This window comes from Paramisgurnus dabryanus, chromosome 9 (assembly GCF_030506205.2).
Source record: "Paramisgurnus dabryanus chromosome 9, PD_genome_1.1, whole genome shotgun sequence".
Classification (NCBI taxonomy): Eukaryota; Metazoa; Chordata; class Actinopteri; order Cypriniformes; family Cobitidae; genus Paramisgurnus; species Paramisgurnus dabryanus.
This window is the reverse complement of record NC_133345.1, coordinates 20,127,509-20,139,543: the sequence shown is the minus strand read 5'-3', so window position 1 is coordinate 20,139,543 and position 12,035 is coordinate 20,127,509. Positions and strand designations below refer to the sequence as shown.

Here is a 12,035-nt window from a genome sequence, read left to right as displayed (position 1 = left end):
AAAACAATAGAGAGAAGAGTAACTTAATATGAAGGATAAGAGATTGAAAAATGACACAGTGGGAAGACTTGGTGCTTAAAGTAGGTCACAGTGGGATAAAGGACATTACTCAATGCCCGGTTAGCTCTGGGACTTCCTGTAGGTACTGTAAGTATTCAAATCCAACACAACACCAAGAAGAAAAAAACATGATCCGAGAATGAAGGAAGTCACTGTCCTTCAAGGTTTATGTGTGTGTGTGTGTGTTCAGCTGGAACTCCAATTCATTGTCACGCACATTGTATCAAAGGGTTAACTTTATCAAACAAGGTGTTGCTACACTGGAAAATGAAGCGACACATATTAATTGCTGATAAGAAGTACTTGGCGCCACAGGGAAAAATACCTTGGCTGCTTATGACAAATTCTTAGTCATTAAGTTAAACATTTAACACCCAAATGTAAAATATAGACCACCATGAAAAATTCTTAAGAATGCATAGATCAAAAGGTGAAGGTTTTTATTTGCTTAATGTTAAACTATTTTTCAAGCTTAGTAGTCTGCCTCAACCAAGAATAAGACTGGAACACCATGGGACTATTTGTTTTCTGACCAAAGAAAGAATGTGCTGGGAATTAGCTTTAAACTGTCAACATTTTTAGGGATGCACCGAATGTTCTGCAACCGAAAGTACTCGGCCAAAAACAACAATAAAGCATGTTCTGTGTATAATAATTGTAACCAAACAATAACATTTTTGATGGTGTGATCAAAGGCGTGCACGCTTTATAAATGAATCAAACATGTCTACAGTATGGAAGCATTTAAAATGTCTGAGAAAGATGCATATTTTTCTATTTTTAGCTGAATAGTTTTGGTTTCCATACATTCGGTGCATCCCTAATTATTTTTGCCTTTTCTGATGTTTGTCTGACATACACACTTCACCTTTAACAATATCTGGGTTCTGGCAAACACAAAAAAATTGCCAAAAGCACATCTCTAGATGAGATTATTTCTGAAATGTTAACCTTTATCTGGCCAACTCTTCTCATAACAAACATAGACACGTAATTAGTAGCATTAAGATATGGTTGCATCTGCAAAGATTTATCTAAGTGGCTATGGGGCGACAAGTACGCTATTTATAGGCATTGTGGTTTTTTATAACACTGACATTTTGGAAAGCAAGACCTTTGGTGGGATTAACATTTGGGAGACAGATGTAGTGAGATGTGTGCTGGAAGCATAGCTTCACTCCCGGTTTGTGTTCCTATTGATTAACAGTGTAAGACTGTGTGTGAATGGTAAATGAAGGAAAATCTATTGAATTTTGAGAGGTAGTGAGACAGTCAGTTCAAAACCACATACAGCTGAAAGTACATTAAATGTCCTACCTTTTCCAAAGAAGTGCTCTTGGTAGTATCTAGCCCCCAGGTCAACGTGCTCGATGCAGTGCTGCTGCAGTCTTTCTAACCTGGTGGCCTGATCTTCTGGCAGCGCCTCCAGTTTGGACACACTGGCATTGCTGCAGCGTGGACGCAGCCTGGCCTCTACCACGCCAGTCTCTCCACGCTCCGCCCACGAGCTCAGAAAGCTGACATTGCGCTCCCTAAAGCTTCCAGTCTCGTTGAGGAAGTGCGGGCAGCTCAGCAACAACTGGTGCTGAGAATTGGGGTTAACGTTGGCTGAACCGCCCTGTTCTGAGTGTTCCAGGTCTAGAGTTGATCCCTCCGAGAGGTCCTTGACACTGAGGTCATCAGTGCTGGAAAAGCTGGGCTCTACGCCCCCTAGAGCAAGAGCTCTGGAAACTGCCAAAGAAACAGCGGCAGAGGAAGCAGCGGATGATGCGGCCGAGGCTCCGGTGGCCGTGTTTCTCCGCTGGGCGGCGTAGCTCCGGGAAGCCGCTGCCTCGTGCAAGTCAAAAAGAATGCTCTGAGCGTCATAGTGGGCAAAACTTCGCACACAAAGCCAGGGTTTGGAAGACAATGTTTCTGGGGCTCGTGTATCATCTGTATCACCCCGCGGGGTTTCTGTTTCAACTCTGCTGGAGTTGCGGAGTTTGCGGAATAGGGAGGCGGTGCCAAGAGATGACTCTGTGCCTCCGCTTTTTTTGCGTACGCGATTCTCAGGGCGGTCATCAGGACGAGGAGTCGTCGAGAAGGCATGTCTGTCCAAAGAAACTGGCACACCAAGTAGCTCTCCAAACTTTTCGGGGGCTGTACTGCGCTGGTCCGGTCGTTCCTGTTGAAACTGGCTGAGCATATCAAAGAAGCTTTGTTCAGACACCGCCTGCACGTTGATGGAAGAGGTACTCCCATATTCCCGGAATAATCGTCCTTCGATTTCTGCTTCATCTTGTTCACTCAGTGTAATCTCGCTGCTGGAACGCAGTCGTAACGGGGTGAATGAATGGAACTCACCGTCCCTTGTGGCTCGCTGGGGGAACCTTATATCGCCCCCATGTGCAAAGCCATCCTCATTGCCGAGGTCTTCATGATGACCGCTCTGGTGGCCGTTCTCAAGCAGTGATTCTCGGGACAGTGCCCTGCGTGGAGGCCACTCTGCAATCCGAGCTCGAACCCCCATTTTGGGCACTGAGATACGTGGTGGGGGTTGGTCACCCATGGAAGAGTGACCATTATGGAGGGGTAGACGGAGGTGGGGAGGAGGAAGGGGTTGGGAGAGAGGGGTGGCACACACCCCTGTATCTCTGTACATGCTCATGGAGCCCAGTGTAGTCTCAGGACCAAAGAGGGCAGCAGGGGTTGCGCTGGAGAGAGCATCCTGGATAGAGATCGATGCTGTTTAGTAAGAGGGAGGAGGGATGGACAAGCTCCAGACTGCTGTTGCTTCCTTTTTATCCCACGGTCATTTCCTTGGTGAGAAAGGACACACCCTCTCTGATTCTCTGGACCAATCACAGCAAAGTTTAAAGGCCACTCAAATCACAGACCTGCAAAAAGACAAAAAAAGAAGAAATTGTTACTTCATTATGACACCGCAAAACTACTGATACTTCTTTCTCTTTACATACAGCATAACATTAGAAGCTTTATGCTGGCCACATTGATAAGATTTATATGATATGCACTTGGAAAGATTTGTTATATTGCGCCCTGCCAATTTTTTATTAATATACCCCTTACTCTATTTCAGATCTATTCTCCCAATTTATTGCAGAGAAAAGCTGCGTAAAAGTGAAAATGAAGGCTGAAATACAAAGACCATAAAAACTAGGCTGGGGAACTGAGGTGAAAAGATTTCAGATGTGGATTTCTTTTCTCATTTCAGGCCAATCTCTGTATCTTTCGTGGCACTTATTCTGTAATAAAGTCACACATTCCTCTCTGCAAAGCAGCAAGAACTTGTATCTCAGTTTTACTGACAGAACATTAGCAGCATATATGCATAAAAGAGCTGCATTGATAACAATATCAAGGTGAATAATCAACAATTACAATTTTTGTTAATCATACAGCCCTATTTAAACCTCCTGACTATCCAGACACACAGAGCTTAAAAGGAAATAAAAAAGGGCCGGTTAACAGTTACTCTAGCCGACAGGTGCAATGCTTAGGCTCCGCCCACAGATTACCACACCCACTGCTACACTGGCATGCCATAGCGTTAATCAAACATTGGAGTGCAGGTGAGGTATGAAAATGTGCTGACAAATTTATGAAAACCATCCAACTGGTCACATGACAGATGTAACAGATGGGACCTCCATGTTGTTGGGTCATTAGAGCAAAGCATCCAATCACCTGAGAGACTTAGTAAGAATGACCCACATTCAATTGCATACAAAAAGATTACATAACAAGGGCTCTGTGCTAGATTACTAACAACATTTGCTGAGTGTTTGTTTATTATCAGGTGAACTGTTTTACAGGATTAGCCGAGAAGGGCAAAGTATAGGACTGAAATTCAGTCTAGACTGTAAATGAGCCTTTAAAACTTCAAGATGGAAATTCCCTCAAGTCTCAGCATCTCTACATTTCTTCGTCCTGTGAACAAAAGACAAAGCGAATTTGACAGGAAGCCAAAGGACAAGACAAACACAAAAAGACAGGATATACGGCAGAGGTAGAGGCGGAGCAAACAGAGGAGACTGAAGAAAGGAAATCTAACAGGAATCCAAGGAGGAAAGCAAAAGGGAATTTAAATTTGCATTATTATGAACGTCAGATTGAATCAGTCTGCAAGCATTGTGCAGCTTCACACTACTTATATTTCTCTCTCTCGCTTTTGTGTACATCATCCATTTACATATTTAATTAAGCATTTATAAGTTGTCTCTATGACTATGATAAGGAGGCTGTGTTACTGTTTAAAACACATCTGTCACTCATTTCAACAACAAAGCTTATTTTAATGGCATTGTTCAGTAAGCGCGGCACCAGCCTAAGAAAGAAACCTCACCCCCCCCAAAACTCTCCCTTAAGATAAACGCCACCTACAATATTTTTCTTATACTGTATGTCACAGCTCTGAGGTGAGATTTAGGCTAATTTTTTCCCTGATGATTAATATTTTACTCTTAATTTTTAGTGCGTCCCTAAGCTTACGTCACGATACTGCTCCTGTATAGCTCAATGAAGGAGCATTGCATAATTGGTTCGAACCAATGACAGACTTCCACATGTATGCCACACAAACAGCGCTTACTATAGAAAAACATAGAAGAACTTAAATAATTCCAGTAAAGTAAAATTTTCCAAGACGTTAAATAGAAGAGAATGATAGCATGCATTACTTTTTGAACTATTTTTGTGACACAGATCATAAGCTACACCCATGTAATTCTGGACTAAATTTAAAACAGATCTCTTTCTATGTCCACAAAGGCAATGTCAAAAACACACAAATGTTCCAACTCATCCGATATTACACTGAACAGCTTCACAACTAAATACAAAATAATGTCATGGTGTTTTCAAATCACTATTCATCTAAAAAACAATGTTTTATTCATAAAATAGATCTAGAGGACACAACTTCAAAAAAACTGAACAAAACACTGAGTCTTTCATTGCAAACTGTGCATGCAGTTATTCATAGTGTTTGCTTTCAGCTATGTCACTGGCAACAGTCATTGAGTTCAGATGCACTGTGTAGCACAGACATAGAGCTGCACTGAAGGTGCCTTTTTGTTTTAGTGATTAAACAAGCACTTCGAGGCGGGTCTGTGAAAAAGCTTCACCCCCAACTCCAAACTGCAACACTCGGCCAACCAAGGCCAAGTTCACTGCAGCAGCCTAAAAACAAAAGAACCTCCCTCGAAAATCGCAAGTTTGTAAATCTGCAAATTACTGTTTGTTTCTGAGGGAAAAGAATCATGTGTGAGTACACAGATGCTTTATAAACTTACACACTCACTGGGAATCCTGCCTACACCCAGTGCCAGATCTCAATGACTTCAAACTGTTTTTAATTGCTCACATAGTAATTAGCTCAGATTCTGCTAGTTCATACTGAGACCACACAAACATAAAACAGGGCTCCAAATATTATGTGATATTTTTATTGCTTATTTAGTAAATATGTATCTATGGATTTTTATGTCTTTTTGTCCTTTATCATTTAAGTACTTCTTTCCTCAGAACAAATAATTGTCAAAATCAACATCTTTAGCCAGGGACCTCTGGTTGAGTTGACAAGTAATGACCAGGCCCAAACGCTTGACCATGTTTGTGACAAGTAACCGTCATTGATAACAAGTAAACATACATAGTCTATCCCGCGCGTTTGTGAGCCATCTTTAACAAGTACATTAACCCTGTGCGTGCTGTTTGCTTTGACCATTTTTGATGATAGAGAGCACATTTGATATTTGAGATAAAATAAAACTTAACACTAAGTTAAGCAGATCTAACTTGACTGTGTCGTATATGACGCGTGACAGTCAGCACATGATAATTTCAAATCCGTTTGAAAGACAAATGCTCTGGTTATGTCTAATAAAAAGTTTACATTGCATTGTAAAAATTATGAAATCATTTGAGGTGCTAAATTCATAATGAGAACGTATTAACACAAGCTTTTTATTCTGCTTTAATATTTAACACTAATGTAATGTAATATACAAACTAATTCTATCTGGTTCATGTTGGTCCAGTTTTATTCAGAGGACTCATTGGTTTGGTGTATTCATTTTAACTGTAAACCTTTAAAACGTAATATTTTAGATGCAATATTGTAATATTTACAGCTTAAATTCCCTAACATTTTTTTAAAACATTTAAAATCATTCCACAGATTTTTCCCCAAAAATTCCCCAGAGAAAGCAAAAAACGTCTACGCCTGGTAATGACCCAAGTATATTTCGGTGCCATGAACAGTCCCATGACCATCCCTGCATTTGTCTCAGTGTTGCCTACAACCTCATCCTCACATGAGACAGATACAAAGGTTGGTGAGCCCTTGGGCTTTTAATCACACTCCCTTGTCCTCTCACAATACACGACTGCATCCTACAGACAATGACTCAGCATATAGCCATCAAAAACTGTTAGGACAGGATCTGTCAATCAGAGTAGAGCTTGCTTCATCCATTGATTTCATGTCACTTTGCTTTCAGGGTGTCAGACATGGTAGAAGTTGTCGCAGATGTTTAAAATGGAAAGAATAGGAAAAAAAATAATGAAAGTGTGTTTTATCTGCCCTATAGGGTTTACGTCACTGGGCGTGAAGGACAGAGGGAAGCTTGTGATGCAGAGAGAGTTTTAAATTCACCTTGGCTTCATGTGTGCTGAATCTGATCATAATCCTTTAAATAAGTGAGATAAGCTGCAAAGTTCAAAGGTGCAAAAAATCCATTGTGAGAGTGAAAGATGATCGATAAACCAGGAAAACACATGCAAGTGGGTGTGTAAGCACAATGTGGGAGTTAGCCCACACGTTCATATCCTACATGAAATCACCTTATACTCCAATGTGTAAAGTTATTGATGTGATTTAGTGGTGGTGCTTTAAACAGAATAAATAATGAGACGCTTGCACGTGAAGGAGGCCAAGTGTTTACCAGGAAATGCCCATGTGTGCCATCTGGCTGGCATGAGATCAAAAAATACACAGGTGTTCAGGACTGTAATTGTAAAATGACCAACATTATGTCATGTAATCTGAATAAGCACATGACCAAAAATAAATATTAACAGGGTGATGAATATCTCAACCATACCTGATGATGCGAGAATGTAATACATCTGACCCATTTATTTAACGCACACATGACCTTGTAAACCATGTAAACACCTGAGAGCTGTTTATCAAGATAACATGGAGACATTTACAAGTCGGACAAGTTGGATGGATTTGTCATACCTTTCCATTCTAGTCTGGAAAGACACAGATGATAAAAGCAGACATATATGAAGAATTGAATTCCGCTCAAGGGCAACAAAACCAGAAACACCAGCTTGTCCTGAGGGCTCCTAAACACAAAAGCATGAACACATGAGCTTGCTTTGTTCGGGTTGCTGGTAGACGAGCCTTTAACACACCATACAACCACACAACTAGGCAAAAGAAAAACAGGTCGGCCCACACACACAGACATACAATCAAGTGATGTATCGAAACCAACAGATGAAGCTGCGTGCCGAGCGTTGTTGTGTGTGCACGTGTTTATCTCACCGCTCATCTCCTCAAACATACCTCTCTTACACCACCAACAAATATCCTTTATTGTGAAACTGATTCTGAATGAAATCGTTTCGCATTGGCAGTTACCGTAAACCTAGTGCATTGCTGGCATTTTTTAGAATCATAAACCGAATGTTCAAATTTAGCAGTCAAAAAGACTAAAAAGTACTGTTGAAGTAGCTGATAAAGCCACATACCTTTTCAACCCTGTATGACTTTCTGTGTGAAACACAAAAGATGATACTTTGTCTCTCCATACGATGGAAGTCAATAGTGTCTAAATAGGACTAAGTAATGACAAAAATGATATTTTTATACCTTTAAGACAATGCTATTTAAAATAACGCATCGAAAAAACACAGTCTGTTTAATACCCGAGTCTACACGAATGCATTATTGAGGAAATACAGTAACACTTCTGCTCAAATGAAAGCGTGACTTTGTGGGCGGAGCCAAGTAATCAGAAGACTGAGTAATCCATCAGATAGACCACTTTAAGACATTTGCATACTTACTTCCTGCTGCTATAGAAACCACAGCTCACCAGAGCATCAGTCCTTCAGCTGTTAGCAAGCTATTATTACGTGTGAGTCCATGTTACGAAGCATTTTTGAGAATCACACAATAGTGAGCTTTATATTATGAATTACGTGTTTGCATCCCACATATGTGAAATAACAGTTAATGAAGTGTGTGTGTGTGTGTGTGTGTGTGTGTGTGTGTGTGTGTGTCAGTGCCAACCCTCAGGCCTCTACCCACTGTCTCCTTAAACAATAGAGTCATAGCAAAGTTGATGGGTACGAGCTGACAGCTGCTGATTTAGCCCTCATACTGCTAATACAGCTCAGACTTCACACACACACAAATACAGAACTGGAATGCCTTCTCATAGTATAAGACATCAAAGGAAGATTAAGCCTGATTCATAGCTACTCATGAATTTTGGGTTATCTTTCACACGCAGACGGCACTTGCACAGCAGGTTGGTCGACAACAATCGAATAAGTAAACAAGATTGCGATTGCGGCTGCTGTGATTAACTGATCATGAAACGTGTCTATTATTGCATTCCATTAAGGATTTTTCCAGCATGGTAACAAATACATTTAGGTTTAAATGGGTCTATAACCATTACTTATTACCAAAGGAGGAGTTTTAAACAAACTGATCCACCAATATGTCTTATGCCCTGGGTATAGTCTGTTTTTATGCATATGCGAGTTTATGTCGAACACACAGCCTTGCAAAGCATAGATCAGGGGTGTCAAACTCATTTTCATCCTGGGACACATCATCATTGCGGTTGTTTTCAAAGGGCCGGTTGTATTTGTAAGACTATATGAATGTATTAACTCTTTTATTACTGTACACTGCATAATTTCCTCTGCATTTGATTACTATTGGTTTTGTTAATAACTCAATTAATACCTAGCTTTGAAAGTAGAAGCCCATGCAAATAATGACAAAGTGTATAGTGTACAACTATTCTACAGATTATTAAAAAAAATTAATGTAGTAACAAAAACACATGTTGTATGTGAAATTTTTCAGTTATCCTTCATTGTGCAGGTAGTAAAATGAGAGGCATTTTCAGATACTATTAATGAAAGTTTACAATCTCCACCATATATATACACACACACATGTCGGAAAACCTTTCCTCGATGTATAGGATTTGGCCTTACAAGCTTTAACCAATCTGTATCTGTTTTGATAAACGTGCGAGAGAGAGAGAGAGGGAGGGAAAGAAAGAAAGAGCAGATATTGTTAACTAAGCAGTTGGGCAGTTAACTGACCATTACATTCTCAAGCCATACGCATATTATAACAATTTACTATTTACTAAGAATAATAATCAACTTTATATAATTGTTAATTTTCTGAAACAAGACACGGCCACTCAAGTAGAGTACGCGGCACTGCTGGTTCTCTCTCCTGCAAGCATTAACACTAAAATTACATTAAATTATCAAAAAAGACTTTGGTGGGACAAAAATTAGTTTTGGTGGCTGCTAAAAAAAATCTATGGAGGAAAAAATAAAACTTAAAAAATAACAATAAAATCATTTGTAAGCTCTCGGGCCACATACTTAACATAATCTGTAAGCTCTCACGGGACAGATCAACTGAGGGGGCGGACGGATTTGGCCCACGAGCCTTAAGTTTGACACCACTGGCATAGATAATTTGAATCATACATGTGGGCTGACGTTGGACGCATACGCATTGCAAAAAATTGCATTACCTCTCGTAGCCTACATACTACATACTGCTGAACACGCACCCACGACCTACGCTTTTAATGTATGCAACGTTTAAAATCTGGCAATCTGATGCCGAAAAATGCGTTACACGCACTTTACTGAAACCGAGCAATGTGACAATACTAAAACACTCGTGTATGTGTAAAAAATGTATTATACTTCAGCTTTTATTCTTCCGTAACCACTGAGCTAAGTTACGTGAAACTGTACACTTGCAATTACAGCTTTATTGATATGCAATGTGAATGTTTTAGTTGTCACATTGCTCGGTTTCAGTGTATAATTCATTTAAAATTTGATTAACAGTTTTGTTTTTCATGCTGCTGAGAGGGCTAATGTGAAGCTAGCCTTGATTTACAGATGAAAAATGGCAATAAATTCAATTAGGAATGGTAACTTCTCAGCCAGTTGTGGGTGTGCAGCCTGAGCCTACATAAAGAAACACAAGTATAATAACGTAAATTTAGAAATTAATGCATTGTAATTATTAACTTAACATATTAGATATATTATATTTATGAAACATGCCTGCGGTGTGGACGTATTTCAGTATCCCTGTCTCAATTTGTTAGCTCGCCAGGTCGTGAATCAGTATATCGTGTATGCAGGTTCGGGTACTGATAAGGACTCTAGCTCAATTGACATTGGGACACAGTTCACTTATTATCCTGTGACGTTGGTGCTCATTCACAGCTGTTACTCATCAACAACCGGGAAAACCAACTTCCCTCTGACTTAATTTTTAAACAGTACATTGAGAAAAAAGCTGTAATTATTATCTTACATATCGGTGCATAAAGGGGATTTTAGTAAAGTAAGTACACAGTCATAGCCATAAATGCAATGGTATGGTACTCTCACTCTTTGGGTGTTTCGGTTTTCAGACTTGGAGGCTGTTTACACTTGGCATTAACATGCGTTTTCATCGATCGAATCACAAGTGGACAACGTTAATGCCAGGTGTAAACAGTGTTCAAAAAGTTTTGAGCTCGTCCACTTTCGACCACTTTCAACCACATCCAGAGGTAGTCGAAACCACTTTCGATCGGATCGCTTTGGAGTTGCGGAACGCATATGTGGTTGAATGCGTTCGAACAGCCACACGCGACCGCCTTCTCTCCGCCCATTTATCTAATCTGAGGTATTAAACACAAGTTTTACGTCTTTTTTTTACTTCTGGCATGAACATACGGTGAACAGCGCTATTTTTAGCCTTTCATTGATACAACTAAAGCGGCTGATCTCCGTAATTTCGTTTTGAAAGCGTGTGAAAGTTGCGCGATCCTATTTCATCAATTGCGCTGAAAATTCAGAGAAAGCTCTTACATACAAACGTACAAAACTCTGTGCATCATGTTTACTTGCTAAACAAGCAGTGGACTCCGACATAATATTAGTTTGCCATATAAACTCATAATTACTCCTGCTCGCGTTTGAATGACAGCATTCGCCCACCGTCTCAACAGAACGCCCTTTCACAGTATTCAGGACAGAAGCGGTCAAAAGTGGACGAAAGAGACAGATTTAAATACCAGGTGTAAACATAATGTGTCTCTCTCGTCCACTTGTGATCCGATCGATGAAAACACATCTTAATACCAAGTGTAAACAGCCCCTTGGTTTCCTCTTTTTTGGTTTTCGGTCAAGAATTTTCATTTCGGTGCATTCCTAGCATATACTTTAGATGGCTCTAACACACAAGCTTTCCTAGAGGAACGAGAGGAGATACGCTCTCCACACAAACATTTCCTGCGGCGGGAGAAATTATGGCCTGACAGACTCTCGCCCATCAATACTGATCAATTCAGCTCTAGTTCCTTCCTGTCACCACATAGGCCAATTGTTTATGTAGAGGTATAATGTATGCTTTGGTAACGTGCACGTGAGACAATCAATATTATCTGGCAGCGGTCCATATTAGTATTGTAATGCGAGCTCTGCAAGATCCACACACATAGGTTTGGGTCACGGTGCACGTTTGACACTCCCGGCTCTGTCGGTGAGAATTTACAGCTTTGACTGCCACTACTGCAAATCACATTACAGCCCAGAGCTGCTTCACCATGACAACACATTACAGCATGCTCCACTTCATCCAATTAGGCCTGCCAAGGCTCAAAATACAGCACACCCGGGCAGTG

General features: G+C 40.4%; 1 protein-coding gene across 1 annotated transcript in view; it reads right to left on the bottom strand.

Moving 5' to 3' along the window:
- Positions 1 to 12,035, bottom strand: part of sipa1l3 (signal-induced proliferation-associated 1 like 3) — an 89,030-nt gene that overhangs the window by 29,836 nt on the left and 47,159 nt on the right. Inside the window, exon 3 of the mRNA XM_065283053.2 lies at positions 1,378 to 2,936. Within this exon, the coding sequence (XP_065139125.1) occupies positions 1,378 to 2,707 (1,330 nt within the window). The 5' untranslated portion in view covers positions 2,708 to 2,936. The remainder of the gene's footprint in view (positions 1 to 1,377; positions 2,937 to 12,035) is intronic.